This window comes from Corvus kubaryi, unplaced genomic scaffold (genome assembly GCF_017639235.1).
Source record: "Corvus kubaryi isolate FWS band 111438036 unplaced genomic scaffold, C.kubaryi_AGA036_p1.0 split1-37296, whole genome shotgun sequence".
Classification (NCBI taxonomy): domain Eukaryota; kingdom Metazoa; phylum Chordata; class Aves; order Passeriformes; family Corvidae; genus Corvus; species Corvus kubaryi.
In genome coordinates, this window is record NW_024582075.1 from 17,991,730 (window position 1) to 18,014,689 (window position 22,960).

The 22,960-nt window shown below is 37.4% G+C and overlaps 1 protein-coding gene and 1 long non-coding RNA gene across 7 annotated transcripts in view; one reads left to right on the top strand and one right to left on the bottom strand.

Moving 5' to 3' along the window:
* Positions 1–1,080: 1,080 nt before the first annotated feature.
* The window catches only part of SMARCA2 (SWI/SNF related, matrix associated, actin dependent regulator of chromatin, subfamily a, member 2), a 121,447-nt gene continuing 99,567 nt past the window's right edge, over positions 1,081–22,960 (bottom strand). For all 6 annotated transcript variants that reach the window (XM_042012966.1, XM_042012962.1, XM_042012965.1 and 3 more), the window contains 6 exons: positions 21,513–21,730; positions 10,089–10,194; positions 8,723–8,824; positions 4,633–4,765; positions 3,394–3,536; positions 1,081–2,756 (listed from right to left, as the gene is read on the bottom strand). In XM_042012966.1, coding sequence (XP_041868900.1) covers positions 2,721–2,756; positions 3,394–3,536; positions 4,633–4,765; positions 8,723–8,824; positions 10,089–10,194; positions 21,513–21,730 — 738 coding nt within the window. In that variant the 3' untranslated portion in view covers positions 1,081–2,720. The remainder of the gene's footprint in view (positions 2,757–3,393; positions 3,537–4,632; positions 4,766–8,722; positions 8,825–10,088; positions 10,195–21,512; positions 21,731–22,960) is intronic.
* LOC121657351 lies at positions 3,592–4,524 on the top strand. The gene is made up of 2 exons (XR_006013576.1): positions 3,592–3,677; positions 3,784–4,524. It is a non-coding gene; the product is annotated as an uncharacterized LOC121657351 (long non-coding RNA).

Consider the following 22,960-nt stretch of genomic DNA (forward strand, 5'->3'; position numbering starts at 1 on the left):
AGTCATCAGGGACTCTGGGGATGGGTAATGTGATACTGTGCCTTTTATATCCAAGTGGACAGTTTAAATCCAGTCTAGGCCAGCAGTGACTGGAGCCTACTGCCATATGCTTTTTGTCACATGTTAACAGGTTGATAGACTTGGTTCATTTTGCAGTGAAAAAATAACATTTCTCTATGGTCTTGTGAAACTGTCACTGAAAACTGAACTATCCTCCATCACAGAATCACAGAAAGACCATTGGCAGGCAGCTCTGGAAATCACCTGGTCCAGTCACTCTGCTCAAGTAGGACCATGTCCAGGTGGCTTTTAAGTATCTCCAACGGAGACTTCTCAAGCTCTCTGGGCAATTTGTTCCAGGGTTCAGTCACCTTCATAATAAAAGTTTCATGATATTCACAGGGACTGCCTGTGTTTCAGTGTGTGCCCATTGCCTTTGGTCCTGTCCTGAAAAGATCCTGGCTTTGCCTTCTTTGTGCCCTCCCTTTCCCAATACTAATTCACACCAATGTGAACTGCCTTTGAGCCCACTCTTCTTCATGCTGAACAGTGCCAGCTTTTTCAGATTCCCTGTGTATGTCACAAGCTCCAGTCCTTTAATGGTGTCAGTGGCCCTTTGCTGGACTTTCTCCAGTATGTCCATGTCTTTTCTTCAGCAGGAGTCTACTACTGGACAAAGCACTCCAGATACATCTCAACAGTGCTCAGGTGAGGGCAAGGATCACCTCTCTGGACCTGCTGGCAACACTCCTCCTAATGCAGTCCAGGATACCTTCTTTGCCAAAAGAACGCATTGTTGGCTCATGTTCAACTTGGTGTCCACCAGGACTTTGTGCTCTGCAAAGCTGCTTCAGACAGTGGCCTCACCAATGTGAGCCTCTGAGATCAATGTTACCTCTCTGTGAAATAGTTGCTCTTCCATTCAGATGGGGCACACACTAGGAATAAGATGTTTGAAATTGCTGAAGCTAAGCAAAGCTGACTTCTCTCAGTGCAGGGCTAATATAAACAAATGAGCACCAGTCAAATTTACCGATCACTTTTCAAATGAGCTACAAAAATCTGAAGCAGTTAGCACACTGGAAGGCAGCACGAAAAGATTTATTGCAGACACACTCTCAGAAGTTCATATAACAAAGAAATGTTTTGTTTACAAAGAGGCTTCTAGGCTTGTACATTTTTACACAACATATGTTCAAATCTTTTGATTTTGCAGAGTAGCAGCATTAACTGCAGATATGTATTTCAAATGTTTACACTATCACATCTTATTGCATCACCACCATGATACCTCAAGGTAAGACTTTAAATAAACTGATTTATGGGTGGGCTGACTGCCTGCATAACTATCTGTATTCATACCCACTATGGCACATGGACATACATTTCTTGAAAAAAAAAGTTTATTTTATTGCTTTATCACTTGAATTGTAATTAATAATGAATTATGCATTTACTTCCAAGTATCAGTCTACTACTTCAGTTTTATTCTTCTTACTTTAACATGTGTTGTGCATCTTCTCTCCATCTCAGAAGATACTTCTATGATATTTGAATCTTACATTTTCATTTCAATGTAATTAACAAAGTTATCCCCTGCGCAAACACGGCCCTTGGTGTTTAAACACTCATATGACGGCACAGTTCTAAAGTTCTGTTCCCACTGAATGGAATGCTTAGTTTCATCAGAACAGAATTAGGTAATTCCTACCCGTGGAAGTACCACAGTGGACTTCTCTACAGGAGACACTCCTGCCCTCTCATTGCTACTATAAAAATATTTTTGTGGAACTTGTAACACAAGGCCGCATCTACTGAACTAAATTATTTCTTTATTAGGAAAACACCAACACCACGTTCTTCAAAATTACTGGAATTTTATTTGCCTCAGGCTTATGACTTGCAACCAAAGACATTGTGCAAAGAAAGCAAAGATTAAGTACACTTTAGGGAAAAGGTGATAATCCACATTGGTAACATAGAAGATCAGTCTGATGAAAGAAGCCATACGTTACACTATATAGATTGCAATATTCAATAGCATTTTTAAAACCAACTTTTTAATAGAGGAAAAAAAAGTTAAGCAAAGGTCACAGTAGACACAAATTTGATACAATTCAAAAAGCCTTTTTCTGAAGATCAGCAAGCGTAAAGTGGAAAAACGTATATGGGGCAAGGTGTATGAAAGCTAACTACTGAACATTTGTAAGCTATTAAACAAAGTTGCATATATGTACCACAGTGTAAAAAATCAGTACAGGACAAATAAAAAATTTGAAAACTGCCTGATGAAAAATAAAATAACCAGTGGCTTTTAATGACTTATCCTGGTTACCAATGCTACAAAAGACTTTTTTTTGTTGTCTTTCTGATGCCACTGAAAAAACCTTATCAAATGATAAAACCAGGCACAATCAAACCATTACAAAGTCAAAACCAGCCCATAGAAATATACTATCAACCCACATTTTCCCTCAAAAGGTTTCTTTGTTGTTGCTTTTTGAGGCCCATTTGGTCACAATATGTTACATTTTTTTTCCTTTTTTACACCATGATATCATATGTTTGTCTGGCACTAACCTAAAGCTAATTTATAGAGAATGAGAATACAGAAACAACCCAATGTCTATTTGACAAAAAGAATTCACTGGGTGTAAAATAGGAGAAAAGAGAAGAGAAGGGGAAGGGGTCAGTTCTGCCAAGAAAATAAACCCTATGGATCACTCATCATCACTTCCGCTTGCTTCCGACTGGTCCTAGAGGTAAGAGACACAAGACAAGTCAGAAATTCTTTCCAGCTATTCTGTGGAATTTGTTAAAGAAGGAAAAATAAAAGGAAGTACAAGGAAGAAATATGACAATTAAACTGATAAATCAAGATAGCCTGAAGAAAGGTACTGTGTTATCTAGTATTTCTCTTTCATGACATTTCATCTAATTGCTGTAGACTTCTTTAGAGAGGGAAGACAGAGAGTCAGGAAACACCAGCTCTTTCTTTCTATCCAGACATTTAAAAACAACTGGGAAGACATCTATTTTCATTTGTTGCAATAGTAGAAGCACCCACCAAAAAAAGGTAAAAAATAATCAAGCTGTAATTTTTCATCTGTGGACAAAAGCAAACAGACCATGAGACTTAAAGGTTCGATGAATGTACAAACAGCTCGAAGAATAAGATCCAAACTTCTTAGACTTCTTGTCTTCCAGCACTGGAACCAAATCTCCCAAGCACACTCAGATACAGTTAACACCCCCACCCAATTCTCTCAGGATGATCACGACATGTTAAACATGGGCTTAAGCATGAATAGTTGAGAATTCTGACAGCAAGCAGGACAAGGCAGAGACGCAATCACTGCAACCACTTCCACAGTCTCACTGAACAAAACTTACATTTTCATCTTGATCCTCATCACTATCATCATCACTCACGACAGGCTTGGCTTTTGCTCTGCTTTGCCTCTTCTTGCCTTTTCCTTTCTCCCGACTTTTTTCATCCTTCTTATTTAACTTGATTTTGACTTTCACTGATTTTGCTGCAAAAAGTTTAACAATGTACATTAATGTAACATTCACTTATCAATGCTGTCTCCGTTCACAGAAATTCATCTCCGGTAGCAGCCTGAAAAGACATTCCCCTCTGACTTTATATGGACTGTGGAACAACAAAACAAGAGGTATTTGCTTTTATTTCTCTACTTTTTCATAGTTCTAACAATAATACATATTAAACTATGAAGACTAACTTTAAGCTGATCATGTGCATCTTCTTTTCATTCTCAGAATGCCTGCTGTCTACAGGTGGTACATGGTCCTGTGAGAAGATACACATTTAAAAATATTTTCTTCCTTACCCTCTTTGTATAAAGAGACTTTATTTTTTTTGTATTTTGAAGCACAGAAATGCTATGTAGAGGTTACTGGCGAATTTTGAGTTGACACGTTTCTAAAGAACATGTTACTCTGATTCCAGAATATCCACTCATTTCCAAATGACCTGCCAAAGTTGCGTGCATAGCACACATGTATGACACGCTTGGAAGGGTAGCTCAGGGCCACGTACTACAGCATCTGTAACCAGAGAAAAAGGGTAGCTGGAGTTTGGGTAGATGAACTGGATGGCACAAAGTGCAATGAAGAAATCCCTCCTTTTCCACTTCATCATGTTTCCAAGTCTGCAGGGACTTAATGAGTGTTCTGAAACAGAGTTCCACTTAGTCCTTGTCACACTGAACAGTATTTTCAACATCATCTAGTTCTTAACCATACGACGAACTTTGTATGTCACATCATGCAAAAGTTGACCCCCTGTGGATAAAGACTGTCTCTAGCCTTTCCAGGCGCTTCCATTTACAAACAACATGAACAGGCCCTGAAAGGCTGATAAACAATTATGGTCACTCCCAAAGCACCTCTGTGATTTGCTTCTGGATTAAAAATAGTTTAAGCAGAAGTAAGCCAGAACATCCAGCTGAAAGACTAAAACAACTTTAACACCCAAGCAAACTTAGTAAGAAACTATTTCCACCAATGGAAAACAGAACCTTTTAACCAGTTTCCATGCAGAAACAGAAAAACCTCCTCTTCTATCCCCAGATACACTTTATTTTCAGTATCTAGCAGGGGACTCACATTCTGATTCTGACTCTTCTTCTTCATCCTCTTCTTCATCATCATTGCTTTCATCCTCGCTTTCTTCTTCTTTGGCTATCTTCTGTCGTGCACTTTTGAACACAGACTGAAGAACAATGGAATCCTCATAGATCTACAGCACAGGTACAAATCTCTGTCAGAACTATGAAGTCAAGCAGGATCAAAAATTCACAGAATAAACTTTAATTTCCAGTGCAAATCTACAGAGTATATGGCATTTTCAAATACCAAGTAACAATGTTTGTTGCATGAATTGTACGAGAAATGCCAACATTAACTCTTCCTGCTCTAAATGAAGAAATTTATCAGTAGTGAGCTGCAAAGAAACAACTCTTACAATGTATTACATCTGAAATGTCTAGTTAGTGGCTTTTTTTATTATTTCTACTACCATAGGAACTATAGTGCATTTTCATCAGATCACAACAGCTTTGAAAATCTGCCAAAGGAACAGACTTCAGCAGTAAACACCTTAATTAAAACATGGTTTATTGTCTGGCAATACAGTTAATAATGACAAATGGCTAGCCATCATTTAATTATCTTTAGTTTTCTTCTGAAATCCAAAGTGGCTACAAGGAAAATAATTTATCTCAAGCAGCTCATCCCATCCTTCCTCTCAGATCTAAAAAGACTGAAAAAAAATTAGGGTTTGCTCTAAAACGAACACGTGTTCTTAAACATTCTGTAGTATCCAAAGTATCTTGGATAAATCATCAGATTTTCTCTTTAACCTCAAACATGGGGGGACTCTCAAGAGTGACTACTTCTGGCTTGTAACACATTTCTTAGATTAACACAGTAAAAATCTTGTGTTGCCGAGTATCTGGTTCTTTGCCATCATGTGAACAAATAATCTTGTGCAGTTTGTTTTGTAAAATGTCAGAAAACAAGCACTGGACAATTCAGCACTAAACAATTAAGAATAATCACCAGAAAAGTACAGAGTCACAGACTGCATTTGATTTTATCATCATCATCATCATCATCATCATCATCTACCTTGGCTGTCTGCCATTCTATTCTTCTGCCTAAATACACTTTCTTGTATAAGGGGATGCTAGGTATTTGTGAAAAAGATAATGGAAGGATTTTTGGCTGCCATTATGCAATCTGTACACTAAACATGGTAAAATTGCTCTAATACTTTGTGGGTTCGACAAACTGAATTAGAAAAAGTTTCTTCAGAATACCTAACATGAAATATCCAGTTCCTACTTTTTTCACTTGACCACCAAGTGCTTTTTTTGAAAGACTGCCTCTCACTGTGGATTGTTCCCCATTCTGTAAGTTCCTCTGTGCTTTTTGTTACGAGATGTTTGACTGCTCTCAATCATGGTAAAATTTTTTATATCTATTATCTATAAAAAATAATCATGAATGTTTTGAAAAGGTTGCTCTCCTGTCTTACAACATTAGAGAGCCGTGAGACACCAGAACTTGCTTCCTTAAAGTCAAATAACAATTGACTTTCTCTTATAGCTACTTCTTTTCAAGTCAGCTATTGATAGAACCTGCCAAATTCCTCCTGAGAACTATTTACTTTTCATATAAATAAGCCTAGCTTATTCAATTGTTCTTAGGAATGGCTCTTTCAACTAACCTTCTGTTTTTTCTCACTCTCACTATTCTAAGACAAAAAGAATTAAAGACCAGTACAAAATTTTATTTTTTTAATGCTGGCTACTACATAGTTAGGGCATCAATGTGACCCAGACTTTCAGAGTTTCCCAATGAAACACAGGGGTTTCAAAAATTGTTTTAACCTTCTTTATGTGGAATTACTTGTAATATTCATATCTATTTTGATACACAAAAAAATCCACAGGGCTGCTTCATGAAAAGCTGTGCAAATAGAAATGTTATTATTTTGACAAAAACCCAATTCTAACAGGTTTCAAAAAACCAAGCAACAATGACAGTAGAACTTTCTTCAAAAAGGGAGAAGTAACAACAAAAGAACTTCTCAACAAATGACAACATTCATGAGAAATCTTCTGTTTGACATGGCATTTTTAACCCTGTACATGTCTGTGTGTCATTTCACCATTACAGCACGGTAAGCTTTCCAAAACATTGAGGACAAAAGCCTTAACACACAAAGTCATTCTATCCCTGAAAACCCTGAACAAGCTTCCATCTCAGATGGAACAGCTTTGCTCCAAGGAAAAGCAGCATGCACCACACTAAGAGAACACCTGAAGTCACTGTGTGCTTAAACAACAACCTGAATTAGCCCTTTCATTCTGAGTGCACACACAAGTAATCTAATTTACTGAAGTCAATTGGTATGTCAGAGCAAAGCTATACCAGAACTGTAACAAAGAACACATGGTAGCAAGGAGGCCTGGAAAACTGGAGGACTACTGCAGAAGTATCCTGCAGCTCAGGAGAAATCAAAATGAATGGTGTGAGAACTTCACAGGAAAAAAAAAAAAAAAAAGAAAAATCTTAGACACAAATTACTTGGGCTTCGTGCTATAAAAAGTAATATTAGGTCTGGTCATTAATAATTAATTTCTGGAACAGAAAATAATACTACAACACTGATACATGCCATGTTATTTCCAAACAGAGTAGCAATATCTACTAACACTTCTGTCCACTCAGGATTATTCCTCTCAATTCTACCACCTCTGCCTAACAAGAGACCAGTTTTCCATAAGCAGGTTGAGTCATTCTGATGATTTCATTATTTTTCCCATTTCAATACTGGTTTTTGTTTACCTCTTTTTATCTACTCTACGAATTCTTACCATCTTCTGAAGTTTCAGTCATACTTTTTGTTATTAATTTTCCTTTACTTTTTTCCCCGTCTTGTTATAATTAGATACTTATAGCCGTTTTACTGCTATATGAATAAGCAGTAAACTGAAAATTTACATCTGGACACGTAGCAAAATTTTGTCCTAAGCATTCTAACATAATTAATTTACTTCAAAAAGTATTTTCAGTTGATTTATTTGTAGTTGTTTCCATATAACTGAAGACAGTAAAAATACCACATGTACATATTACAGTAAGCATTTTCTGTCTCTTGATATCAAAAATAATCACTAAATGATGAACTGAATCCAACAATTCTTCATAATTAATTCCATACTCATTTTTAATTCTCAAATTTTAACATAAACTCTCCAGTTTAGCTAAATGTTATCACTAATGTTTACAAATTTTAAGCAGACATTTGTTATTGGCAGCACCATCCTTCAGCTTACTTTTATTTAGGCTTCTATTAACATCTTTTCTTATCTCTTGCACGTTATGGAAGCTGTCTTCATGGTCTCTGTTTCGACTGAATATTGTTTTTGCATCACACTTTTTGGACCTCATATATAAAAATAATCATCCAAGACTGTGTTTCACTGTATTGTGAGACAGCTTTCTCATCGGTCTCTTATCTTTCTTATCTATCATCAAGATTTCATAGTATTTCCTTTTGGATCAGCACCCTGTTCTGAATTCTGAGCCCATCAGTGTGTACAAAACATCTGTTTGAGATGAGTTTGCCTTCTAAGCCTCTGAGACTCATCTGGGATTTATTACTACTTTCTCTTAAAATGGACACTGACCTTTCAACAATAAAAAAATTTTAAAAACCAGAGGCTTCAGAGGATGAAAAGCTTTATATATACTGATGAACAACCTTGAATTTTTATCTTCCATGAGCAGAACTGAAGAGTTTTCTATGATGTATTTCCTCAACATCCTGTCCTAGAGCTATACTGTTACATCTGCTCCTTCTGTGATCCACTGTGGAAAACCTAAACTGATGTATCACTCTACACATACTGCTTTTTACCAGAGATTCAAAAAGTCTTACTGCAGCTTTAAAGTACACACATATCAGAAAAAACTGATCTCAGATTTAGTATTAAAACCAATTTTTCTGAAAATACACACTGCAGCAGTGTCCAGTGAATTCTGGATTCTAAGAATGTGGACATTTTTCTCTACTCAAAGTAAGATCTGAAACAGAGAGTTTATATACAAAAATAATAATCAACAAGCACTGAAAACATTAGATAGAGGAAACCTGTATGTTCAACAGAAATTGACTCATTCAGACCTGAGATCCCTCCAAGTTGAATGTCTGAGCATTGTGACACAGCAACATGACATCTTTCTCCAAATCCCCAAGACTCCGATATTTATGGTTGCGAATTCTTTCCTGTTGCATTTGTTGAGGAAATGAAGACAAGTATTAATGGGCAGTGGTGCAGAAAGAAGAACAGCAGAGAGGACACTGAATTAATATGAGTCAACACTTTAAAGGCTTTCTCTTAAAAAAATTTACCTAAGCATCAAGATAAGGATCTGTTTAAAACACAGAAAGTCTTCAACCATGTTGTTAATGTAGTACTCAAAAAATGCATCAAGGTAAAGCAGCAAAAATTAAGCAATTTCTTTGTGAACTGCAAGCGTTAAAAGCAAGAGAAATAGAGTTCTTTTGGTAAAAGAAGTTCCAGTTTTGTCTTTCCAGCAAAGAAACAAAGTAACTGTAACACAAGTGAAAGATACAGAATTACATCACCTAAGGTGCAACATGCCACCTAGACCCCATCTACCAAACACTGTTTGGATCTGACCTGGCTCTTCCAAGATATGAGGCTAGGGTCTAGAGGGGAAGCTGTACAAGGAGCAGCTGAGTTAATTTGGTTTGTTTAGCCTGGAGAGGAGCAGATTTGAGTGGAACTCATTGCAGTTACAGCTTCCTCATGAGAGGAAGAGCAGGGGCAGGCACTGATCTCTCTCTCTCACTGATCTCTGCACTTTCTTCTTCTCCTGTCCTGACAGTGCCAGGACCCAAGGGAACGGCCTGAAGTTGTGTCAGGGGAGGTTTAGGCTGGGTATCAGGAAAAGTTTCTTCCCCCAGAGGGTGGCTGGGCACTAGAAGAGGCTTCCCAGGGCAGGGGACACAGCACCAGCCTGACAGAGTCCAAGAAGTGTTTGGACATCACTCTTAGGCACTGGTGTGATTCTTGGGGTGTCCTGTGCAGAGCCAGGAGTTGAACTTGATGATATGTGTTCGTCCCCTCCAACCCAGGATATTTATGGTTCTATGATTTTAAAGGTAGGGATAGCTATATTGCCCTAGAATTATTAAATCTTTGCAAACAGTGTGTTTTTACCAGAGCTCTTGACAGATTCACTATTAGGTCTTTGCAAAAAAAGGCACCGAGATGTCATTTCTGAGCGTGTCATTCATGTCACACTACCGTAGTTTGATTTGACCTTGAAATTACAGTGATATACGGCAATATACACTAAACAAAATTACTTACAAGGTGTGTGACAATGTTTAAAATCTACTCCACCAATACAGGTGCACGAAATATTCATATTGTTGTTTTAAAAACAGCTTTATGCTCACCCCTGCGTAAAGCAAAAAGAAATGGAAGGATCTCCACTTCCAAAATTCCTTCATTCCTTACCTTTATTTTTTTGAAGTCCACTGGTTTCCTAATCAATTCGTAATACTCTGGTAGTTCTTTCCTAGATGGGAGCTGAATGAAAACTTCACTTAGCTGCCGTCCTGAACTATTGAGAAAAACAAAGCCATAATGAAAAGAACGACTACAACTTTCTCACAAAACACACAAGCACAATCTAATAAGGAAAAATTAAAATAATAAAATAAAATCACAGTTATTCTTTCAAAGAATTAGAAACGGAACCCTGATTTTTAAATTTGGTACCAATAATTAACTTACAATTTTAAATTTGAAACTATTGTCATAACGTATCATAAATACGTCATTCACATCTAACATCATTAGAGATGAATATGTATAAGAGGCTTTATGAAAGAAGAATCAGGATTTGCATCTGATTTCCACAGTCTTTTGCTGAGTACACTCTTACTGTTTCCTTAATTTTGTTCAGTGATTTTTAGCAAGTCTCCCTTCTGTTACTCTTGTCATCTTCTTCTTGATCACTATATAGTTGATCTTGTAACTCCTCATTATAGCAAACCATACTGATTTCCATTATACTATATGCTGACTGCTATTAGACTAACTTGATGTTAGAACAACAAAAAATGAGTAACTTCTATTAATGACTGTTGGGTTTCTGGGAAGATCATTCCAACTATATTGAAAAACACTACTGCAAATTGTACTTCTTCATTCATTTGAAATAAAGTGATATATTATCTATAAAACTTTTATACTCTCAGAACACTGCCTATAACGTAGAGGAATCCGAATTTTCTAAGATTCCCATACGTTCCCATTGTTTATCCTTTTTTAATAGTTATTTTAACACTTTCATATTGAAATCTTTTTAAAATCTTCTTACCTGTCATTTTGCAAATAATACGTGGCTGTAAGTCACCTCGAGAGGAAATGTGCTGATGACACTTGTGGGCTTAGTTGTTTTTGTGTTTGTTTTTGGTTTTCTTTTCCCCCCAATTTTTCTCACTGAGTAGCAGAAAAGAGCTCTCCTGTGAAGAACTGCACACAGCATTCACAAGCATTTCTCAGTGCAATTCACACGCTTCCTTCTCTCACAGCTACTCCAGAAATGCCCTGCTTTCTCAGCTGAATTTTCAGACAGTATCTCAGGAACACCAAACTCCACAGGAGTTGGGCAAGAAGGCTACCAAGTTCGGGTATCCACCTGAGCTTTCTCTTGCAGCTACCCTCCAGAGTGGTGCAGGACCTTATCAGACACTTTAAACTAAAACGGAATTGCAGGTTAACTAAAGGAATTCTGCAATGGAGAAAAAGGATGATAAAAAGCAAAAAGATGGCAACAGCTCTGACCTTTATGGAAGTAACAAATGCTTACTATACAGCATGCATTTCTTAATGCCTGAAATAACATCAGAATTGGAGGAGGTACAATCTTTCTCATGGACCTGACAGATTAATGAACAAGCAGGAATAAAGAGATTTTCCTCACTTCCTAGGTATCTGGTGCTCACCTAATGCACAATTTTTTGCTGTTCTCATTTTGGTCCTGGGACAATGCTGTTCCTTCCATCACAGGGGATGATAATCTAAATACTCTACCTGCAGACTACTAATCAGCATTGTTCTACCAAAATCTTGGGACCAACTGGCAGCTAGAGTATTTTTTCATTCAATGCAGACATAGAAACCAAAAGCCTCTGTCTCATCCCGTACATTTGTGTCTGACTTGCAGCAGCAGCAGCAGCCCTTGCCTGCTCAGCAGTAGCTGCCAAGATGCCTCCTTGGTCTCGGCAAGGTTGTGGCACACGCCTGAGTGCGCTCCTGGGCACGGTCGCTGCAGGTGAGGCAAGGCAGTGGGCGTACGGTGCGTCCCTGTTGCAGGAGAGGACAGTGAAATCTATCTACTCTATACAGCTGTTGGGATAGACACTCACAGAGACCACTGGCACCTCGGCAGCAGCTACTAGCAACTTCACCCAACAGATCTAATTCATTTGGGAAGCATCCTGTTACTAAAATAGAAGCAAGCATAAAATGGCCAGGTAGCTGTTCACAGCCAAGTCTTAAAATTTCCCTCCTGCCAGCAAGTAATTGTGAAATTCTGGCCACTGTACCTGCCATCTCCTTTGGTATGGACTCACAAATTCATTACTTTCATACTTTCCCCATCCAAGTGGTTATACAATGGATTTAAAGGCACCAATCTTGTTCTTGACCTGTGTGCCTGTGTCATGCTGCATGACAGAACCTGTTTGCATCACAGACTACCCTCACAAAGTGAAACTGGAAGCAATACAAGAAAAGCAATGCATTAAATACATTCTGTACAACTGACTAAACTAATGTGTGTTTCTATTTCTTTGAAAATTGAGGACTTCATTTTCTTTTTTGTTTTGATCATAGAAGGAAGTGTTGAGCAGTAACAGCTGCACCTGAGATCCATGGAATTTCTTCTAAACATACACAACACTATGAAAACCAGCAATTGGATCTCTGAGGCCCAAATGGTATCTTAAAATCTAAGTTTATATTCCTCTTTTATAAAATGAGAATAAAACGCTATAAAGGAGTTTTGCATCTGCAAAACATTTGGACTCCTTAGGAGCATTATAAAGAAGCCCAGGGGGAATTCAACTATTCATTAAGTGATCAGTGCCCACCTTATACAAGCAAGGCACTGATCCTGAGGAAAAGCAAAGCAAAACGAAGCAGTATCCTGTTGCACCATTACATGGCACACTGTAACTTTACCTACCTGCACCTCGGTACAGTATGAATGTGGATTAGCTGTACAGAAGGACTATCACTGCTGTGTTTTAATTTCAGCAGCCTTAACAGAAATCTCTATTTGAGTAAAATTACTGAACCACTGATGCTGGGGTTTCCTCAGCTGTGCTTCAGAGCTTAATACTGAATAGAAACACTTCATTAAAAAGGAAACAGACACCAATAAATTCTGATCAAATTTTAAAACATGTTTAGCCTATTTGTCCTACTGAAACAGCTCCTGATGACTATAGCTTTTAATCTCATGGCTGTATTTTTTTCTCTTTTTTACACCAACACACCCCCCCTTATATGGTATTTCATATTAAAAATACAACTCACAAACTATTGAACAGAAATATTCTATTTTCCAGGTGCAAAACCAGCCAACTGTGATTTGTTCACACTACTCTATTAAACTAAAGAATGCCATAGAAAACCCTTAAACTTTTGCTTGATGTAATTAATTACTAAAATCATTTAAGGCCATTAAAAAAAAGCATTAAGGATATGACAGAAGACTACAGCCTGATTTTGTCTACTCAGATCAATAACAGCTTATTCTATCATTTTTATAGAACCTACACAAAGAAGTACTATCTTGCACTCCTTTTGTACATGTGCATCCATACTATAAATGAATGTAATCTTTTCTAACAATCTCAAATTGCTGTGTTGTGGATACAGTAAGAGAAAAGTAGTAATTATTAATGCAACTCTGATTTTAATCCTTTTGCCCATTTATTAGAAAATAATAACCACAACAACTACCACATAAAAATCATGCGCAGTAAAAAAATCACTTATGGTTGCCTAGCAACTAGCAGGCTACGTGCTGAAAGGAAGAAGGAGCAGAATAAATTAAAAGATCTGACTGTGAAAGAACTGTGAGTGACAGTTCACCGCTACTGCATCAGCTCAACATGCTAGTCCCATGTGTGCTCACATTAAAAACACTTGAATGCTGCACAAGTTAAAAAAGCATTAAGAAATACTGCTTATTTAAAAAATGGTTTTGCTCAGAAAAATATTTGTGTGCAATGTTTCTAATTTTCTTTCATTTCTGTCAAACTGCTTACAAGGTGCATACAAGCATACAATTCCACCCTTTTAGTCAGTATTGTCTTTGGTGAAATTAAATGCAGGAACCTCGTTTGTATGAGGCTCCTTTTCTATTTGTTTGACAGCTGGCACAGACCCGTTAAAAGTATATTACTACCAAGACTCTCTCCTTTGATTTCAAAAGGTGAGGTAACTATGAAGCTGAAACTGCAAGATGTTCTTGTATTTCCGGCAAATTTCAAACGTTCAACAAATAATGAAAGTAAATTTAGAGTGGGTAGAATGAAGAGTCCTTCATGCTTGCCCAAGTCAGAGTGCTCACAAACAGAACCACGGCTTGAAAACTACAACTTTGAATCAAATGCAACTCACAAAGATGGTATTTAAAAGAAAAGCGAGTGTGGGGGAGGAGAATGACAAGAGCTGGCATAGTGACTTTCAACAGTAACCCAGCTATGTAGGGACATGATTAATTTTCATCAGTGCTTAATGGCTCCTTTTTGGAACTGACTACAGTAGTACATGGTAAACCTGTCTCCACCACTGAAATGGAAGTGGGTAAAAATAGTTAAATATGTAACTCCTGCGTTTGACATATGGCTACATACTCCATAACTAGGGCTTGGATATAAGTAAGAATTACTTACTCTGTGTGTTTGAATACCCAAGAGTATCAGCTGGCATAATTAATTACCAATAGTTAGATCAGTAATGGCTAATTGCATTACTCACCATTTTACAACAGCTAAAAACCGGCAACTTAAGAAAACAGCTGAAAAGACTGAATAAAATCCATTTCACCTAGAGCTATGTCATCAAAATTAAGAGTACTATGGGCACAAATTTCAACATGTTGGCTTTAATGATGCAGTGAACAAAATGCTAAACACCACAGACAGGAGTAGTCTCTTGCCAAGCAGGAAAAAGACACACAAACTTCACCCTTCAATTTTTTATATCCTTATTAGAATGTAGTAAACATTCTAATGTCTCCAGGAGGAGACTTTGTGAAGTTAATTGGTACACTATGCAAGTCCTTACCTTAAATCTATTAACAGATCAGATGGAAGGTGGAGAAACAAATGAAATCACTGTATGGAACAGACCTATCAGCATCCTAGGACCCCTGAATTCAGCTGTTGCTATTTATGCAAAGTTAATGCAAACTAGTGGTAGTATCAAACTGGAACCCAGACAGGAAACACTATATTCTGATGCAAAGCAGAAGTAAACAGTGGGTTTGTAAGGAAGTTGAAGGATTACAAGGTATGAATGACAGAATCATAGAATTATTTAGGTTGGAAAAGACCTATAATATCATCCAGTCCAACCATTAACCCAGCACTTCCAAGTCTACCAGTAAGTGTCACATCCTCACACCTTTTCAACACCTTGGGGACGGTGATTCTACCACTTCCCTGGGCAGCCTGGTCCAATGACTGCGCACTGTTTCAATGCAGTTTTTCCCAATATCCAGTCTAAATCTCCCCTGGAGCAACTTGAGGCCATTTCCCCTTGTTCTGTTACTTGTTACCAAGGAGAAGAGGCTGAACCTCTTTCAGGGAGCAGTTGTAGAAAGCAGTAACTTCTCCTCTGAGACTCCTTTTCTCCTGGCTAAAAAACCCCAACTTCCTCAGCTGCTCCTTATAGGACTTGTGCTCCAGACTCTTCACCAGCTCCATTACCCTTCTCATGGTAGTGGACATGCTCCAGCACTTCAGTATCCTTCTAGGAGCGAGGGGCCCAAAACACAGGATTTCAGGTGTGGCCTCACCAGTGCTGATTACAGAGGGACAATCATTTCCCTAATCCTGCCAGAATAAAGTATGATTCATTTTCTCTACTTAATTTTAACCATCAGGAAAAGAAAGCTAAACTTACAGCTTGTCTTCCTCTGAAATAAACCATAAAGAAAAACCATCACAAGAGGAAAAATATAATTTTTAAGCCTGCATGTGTATGATGCAGATCAGCAGCTAGGGCTCAAATCTGGCATAAAAATTCCTTATTCTGAATTTTCTGACAAGAATTTCTATCAGCAATAAAACTGCCCCTTCTTTCAAAAGGCTAAAGCATTTTAAGTGCACATACAAACTACTTTTTGTGCGCCAAACTGATTTGATAGTGCCAAGCAATAGGATGAGAAAGAACATGCAGATACCAATGCACAGGAACTTTCACCTCAACCTGAGGAAGAACTGCTTTACTGTGCGGGTGACCACGCACTGGAACAGATTGCCCAGAGAGGCTGTGGAGTTTCTCTCACTGGGGATATTCAAGAAATGTTGGGAGCAACCCTGTACCGTATGCTCTGGGATGACCCTGTCTCAGCAGGGAGGTTAAACCAGATGATCTGCTGTAGTCCCACCCAAACTGACCCATTCTGTGGTTCTTTGGTTTTGTGTAGTGAAAACATAACATACATAACATACGATTCTATGACATTCATTTCTATGGGTATTCCTAATTTTAGAGGGAAAGCAAGACAAAATAAAAGACTGGGAACTAGAAAAATGTGTGACAATAATGTCAGACTGATGAATTGCAACTTGCTCTCTTCTAAACAGGTGTTTTACACTGCAAGGTTAGAACAAGGTACAAGGGTGTAAAGGCACTTAAATCTTAGTTTAATAAGTAATTGCAACAAAATCTCAGATTAATATGCACTGCAAATGGAGTCTGCAAAGATGATGCATATACTTTACTTGGGAGAAACAGGATCAATGTGTAACTGGAAATATGTTTCCAGGTCCCTGAATCTAGGGTCTTGGTTTATCACACAGAACTTTTTAAATCAAGGAACGAAGGCCAAATCTATCTAGTTATTTCTGTCCTACTATTCCATATGGAAAGATTACAGAACTCTTAATTAAAACTTGTGTGATTTAATAAATGCTTCCAGTCATATAACCTTGTGACCACCATCTTGTATTTTTACGTGTTTCTACACTTCCTGTGTTTATGCTTCCCTTCTTTCCCAGGTGAATTTATTAAGAGCAATCATCTTACCCTCTCAAGACTGGATAAACAAACCAACCTGTTTGCTCCTGTAAAGCTCTCCCATGCTACTTATTACTGAAATAATTATTTACACTTGTCTCAGTGTAAACTAATCTTTTTTGAATGGAAAAGCATTCAAGTACTATATACAGCAACTCAGAAGCATTAACAGTATCACATGTAATGACATACACCCATAATGAATATTTCCACATCCACACAGTAAGGCATCCACATCCACACAGCATCATAGTAAGGCTCCTGTTTTCTTATGTCTGGACAATATTGATGGAACATAGTTGGTTTTAATCAATAATTTCTCTGCCCAGGTAATTCTTTTTCTGTCAGTTCTGCTTGAACTGACACCTGAATCAGAAGAAAAGTTTCTTATTTTTGGTCTGTGAGTACCATATAATGCACTCTGAGGTACTTTACTTCATGCCGTTTCTTTTACTCCAGACCTAACTGTGTCCAGTCTGCTGTGATTATCACACCACTACTGATGTTTTAATTTTGGCCAGGACACTGCTCATTTTTACTACGTATCATAAATATATTGTGATCTACGCCAACACAAATTCTCCAAGAAATTTTTTGTTATCTTCTTTCCAGTTTAGCAGTTCCTTTTTCAACAGTGCCTTCAATTAGATATTTTTACTTCTTTTGACTCAGATTAATGAGATATTAGATCTCCTCTTTCTTTCATATTAGCTTATAATGTTCCTGTGGTACCCTAAAAAATACTTTAGCAAAATCATAGAATCATAGAACGGTTTGGGTCAGAAATGACCTTTGATGATAAGCTAGTTCAACTTCTCTGCCATGGGTGGGCAGGAACATCTTTCACTAGATCAGATGACTAGAACTCAGAGGATTCTGACCACCTTTTCTCTCCTGCTTTTGCTTCATTAAAGATCTGTTCTCCATTTTAAACCAGTATGGATGAAACCTAGATTAATTCAGCTTTCCCTCTGATGGCAAAGCAGTGCAGAAGAGTAAAAAAGGATCTGCATCTATAGTACCACTACATGTTTACAGTTTGATACTGAAAGCTGAGTAATGAGAGCACAGGTGCTGTTTAAAAAGGGAGTAGTGAATTCAATCGTAATTTTTACTTAATGATTTGGAGCATGTACCCCACTGTTCTTCAGATTGAGATATCAGCTATCTGTTTCCAGTTTAACAAAGATAAATATGAAGATAAGATAAAGAAATGCCTATCAATATGAAGAAAATCTTGAAGCACATCACCCAGTACTGGAATCCAATGCAAAAGAGGCTGCAAGAATCAAGTACTGTCAACTTGACAAAAAACCTCAACAACTCTCACACCAAAGGCATTCAAGCAGTCCAAGCTGAACATTCTCAGTGTCTTCCATCTTCGTCCTTTTTCTCTTTTTTTAACTATTTTCTTTGCTATATTGGACACACCCCAGATACCCTAATTTCAGGAAATTAATGCTGCCTGCCAGTCAAGTCAAATCTTACTGCAGTTTTTTCTCCTCCAGTGTGTTTCTAGCTCTCTAGAAATATCCGAAGAAAATCAGCTTTTACTTGTAAATTTGTCTCTAAGAATTATTAAACTTATTGTCAATGGAATGTTTCATTAAAATCAGCATCACATTGGGATTCACAATGGGAATAAAAGGAAATTGGAGGATTGCTAAACTGTACTGCATGAAAGAGAAAAATCTAAATCAAAAGGTTGGAATTGCACTAAGGACTTGACAGAGATAAACAGCAGACAAGAAACTTCCAGTTTCTTGCATGGAGTACTTTAACTGAGGTTTACAAGTACTGGGATAACTACCTCTGGACTTCCTTTTTAGAGAATCGTATGTTGCACTTCTCCACACTGAAAATTTACCTCAAATATTGCCAATATGTCTGTTTAAACTAGTTTTGATCTTCACATTTAAGTTGGAACTCTGCAATTACTATTTACTAGAGCTTATTGTTTGTATTGAAATCTTTAGCTTTCCTTGACATAGATAACCCAGTCAATTTTGATGGATGTTTTTTACATAAGGAAGGAAAGGATGGTCCTTGTCACCAGATGCTTACAACTGAAGTCAAGTACTAGACAGTTAGGAAAGCACTTGGAGAATCCTTCCCTGCATCAACATTAGGCAGTGTCACCACAGAAAAGCAGCCAACTAGCATTTTAGATTTTTGTGAGCACCATGGATTTTATGGGGTTTTTTGTTGTTTTTTTTTTTAAAGCGTTAATAAGAACAGAAAAGTGGTTCTGTATTTACAAGCAACTCTTCTCAAAAGCAAGGGAAAATATGAAAAAAACGGCTCAAAGACGTATTAGTTTAGTAATGTATTCTTTTTACTTTTTTTCATGCTGCCCTTTAAACTGCACAAAACTTATTAAGTTTTGTAGGATTGGCTTTGACAAAGTAACTCAGGCCTAACTCAGTATGATTTTGGATGGGTATCACCTGACCACCTTTTGGGACACAATCAGTTCTCCATGGTCTGGATGAGCCCTCTGGACTTATCATAAAGAAAAAATGAAGCATCTCTTAGCACTGAAAATTTAAGCTAAAGACAAAGATGATTTCAAGCATTCAAATACTAAATACATGAAAACCCTTTTTTTTCCCCAGATGAAACTCATGGCCTACTTTTCTTCCAATTAACCTGTCCCTCTATACTTGCCCCAATTGCCTTCACACACACAAAAGCCCAGAGCTGAACAAACATGAACCCCCAACAAAGCTGAAGGGTTCCAACGCCACTTAATTCTAAAGCTGCAAATCCTGAAAGTATTAATTGAACTCTAGAGCAAAGTTAACCCCAAATATTTTAAGATATTTAAGTTTCTTGATGCCTAAACTTGTAATTCTGTTCTTTCATAGTATTGGGTGGTTTGATGCTAGCTCACAAAAAAATCAGAATGCAGAAACTTGGAACTCCTCCGTATAACTTAAAAGCACTGAAGAGCTCAGTTTAAGACACATTTTTAATTCCTTATGGAATAGAGCTCCATACACTTTTTAAATTGGGAACCAGTTCTGTCTTGCATAAATGTGGGCTCCTGGGAGAGGAAACACTATGCCTTGTCACAACATAATAGCTCAGTTGTTAACTTTTTTTGACAGAAATCAGATAGGAACTTCCTGGGGCATGAACATCAGGTAAAAAACCTTAACCTCCCCAGAAGCTATCAGTTACAATCAGTAGCTATCCCCTACTAGAGACCAGCAGAAGCAACTTTGTTTGCTATTTTAAAAGTGAGAGATACCCTGATCAGAAGTGCTTGGCTTCAGGAGAAGTTTCAAGGCCAAGGATCTAAAAGGCAGAGATGCTTCCTTGCAGCCCTGACTGGAACACGTGAACTTAAACACTTCTCCCTTCTCAGCTATTCTCTTGGCTGAGAGTCATGGCAAGCTAAATATACTGAGATTGTAGTCAGCTTGCTGCTCATCCTGTTTGTTGCTATGAATGCTGTTGTGATGCAATAAAATACCTTTTGATGTACTCTAGAAAGACCCCACAGATCACAGAATGGTTCTTTTAACAGTTATGTGCAAAAAAAATCATGGATCACAGCAGTGTGTGCTTTACCAAGTACCACCGAAACTACCCTTGTACAGGCAGAGCCAGAACAGTAACTCCAAAAAAAGGCAGCGTTCAAGCTGCCATTAAAAGTCACAGACTGAAAGTTGTTTACAGGCAAAAAATATATTGTTACACCTAGGTGCAGGTCACCGAGCAAGTACTTCCGGACTTTCTCTGAATGCATTTAGTATTAACTTAGTTTATAATAGGTGCTTATATGATCTAAGTAATTCAATGTACAGCAAAGAAGGGATAAACACACAAGAAGGCTTTACTGATTTTTGGCAGATACAAACTGAGTTAAAATACAATGTTTGCAATCAAGTCTGATTCAAAGGCATTATTAATTAATTCTCTATTTCTTGCTCATGAAGCATAGGTGATTTGCGGTTTGAAAATATGCAAAACCGAAGTCTTCAGATAACATTTCCATCAGAAGGAATACTTTTTTCCTAAAGGCCAAATATTTAGCATATTTTTATGCTGAAAATGGGGTTTTCTTGACAAACAGGCTTCCATCTCTCATGTGGACAACATATTTTCAGTATTTCTGTATTTTTTCTTTTGGCAGCTCTGATGCTCATGATATGAGCCCTGAACATTCTGGGCAGTCTTTCAGTCTTTCATTGTGAGACCCATGTAAACTTGAATTAATAAATCTGTAGCCATGTCTTTGAAAAGATTAATTTCAACACATGCTGCACCACTAAATTGAAGGAAAACCCTGCTCAAGCTGTATTTTCTTAAGTACATATCCTGAGCAGAATGACTTCATTCCTAAGCAAGAGCTCTATGCTTACTTTTTTCTTACTTTTTAAAATTGTGTTTCAACAATTTTCTATCAGATGGGTGTTAAAAAAAACCCCTATGAAGTGTGAGACTTTCAGGATCAGGTCCTAAGAGGAATTACTTTTCAGAAAAGCCATGTCAGCAAGTCTTTGTAAAGACTGAAAAAAATGAAGCCATTATAAAATGTAAAGAGTGATATCAGCAGGAAGGGAGAGAGCACATGCAATAGAGATAGACTGTCTCCAAGCTCACCTATCCTTGTAGTTTATCACAGTATCAATGATAGCATTCATTTGTTTAGTCAGTTTGGGTGGATTGGGCGACAACTTCTCTGCAGGGGGTCTGCCTCTTCTTTTCTTTGCTTTTTCTCCATCCTCCTTCCCAGAATCTTTATCCACGTTTCTTCGCCTCTTTCGCTTTTTAAGCCGGACTTCCTCCTCCATTTCTTCCAAATTGCCGTCTTCAATTGCCTGACAACCATATTCAAAAAGTATGATTTTAAACAAAACAGATATTGCAAAGGGAAATAAAAAACTGTATTTAAAAACAGCAATAAAAAACCCCTGCAACTCCATGGGATGCATGTAATTCAATTCAAAATGTTCAGTTTATTTATGAACAAGAGTACAACAAGAAACTGAGTTACTGGCAATCAAAGAGATACTAAATATTAATTTGTCCTAAGGATCCCACTATCACCTAAATACACATGTTATTTATATGAACTTTGAATTCCACACCAAATCAGAGTTTCACACATAATGGCCTGTGGAATTGTCTCAGTAAGTGTACAACAAACAATTTTTTCACATCAGTGTTGGTTCTGGGTTACACAGTTCCATGCAAAACAGACTTCGACACCATATGTTTTCAAACAGGACAGTCCAAATCCTGCTCAGCTCCCAAAGCCAGTTCACACACAGTTCTTTGTGCATACACACAGAATAGACACTTTAGGCAGGGACAACCCATCTTCTCTTCCAAACCTTTTAAGCTACTTTTAAATCACCTAAGTGTTAAAATAATCTCTAAAATGTATACTTTTCTTCTAGAATAGTAACCATGAGGTAGGCAGAAGCACTGACAGTACACTGGTCTGTTGTAAACAGCACTCATAACGTGGGATGCAAAACCTCACCCCAAAACCCAATTCATACACACAGTCACACACAACGAACACTAATTTCAATTGTTTCAATTACCTGGACATACGCTTTTAACCAGACCCAGCAGCTCTATGCAGAGGGATAAAAAAATTGCTACAAAAAACCAAACTACGAATAAAGGGAACCTGTTCACACACACTATCCATGTCATAAAGCAAGAAGCTGAACTTTTTGTGATTTGAGAAAGCCAACAAAAGAAAATAAATAAAAGTACCAGGTCATAAGAGAACTGAAATTAAAAATAAAAAATAAAATAAAATAAAATATAAAAATCTTAAAACTTAAGGCTTTCTGATTAACGCTTTCTCAGAACCTAACTGATGTTGATATTTGTCGCTTTTGCTTCTCAATATTGCCTTGAGTACATGCAAATGCTAATCAATCCTTTCTCGTAGCTGAAAGAGCTCTAATCCTAAGGCAATTACCTTCATTTCTCCACGGCACCAAACATGGCTAATATTTATGATCATGTGAGCATAACAATCAATATAAAAAAGTGATTACAGCCCAGACATAATTTTTCTCAATTGTGTA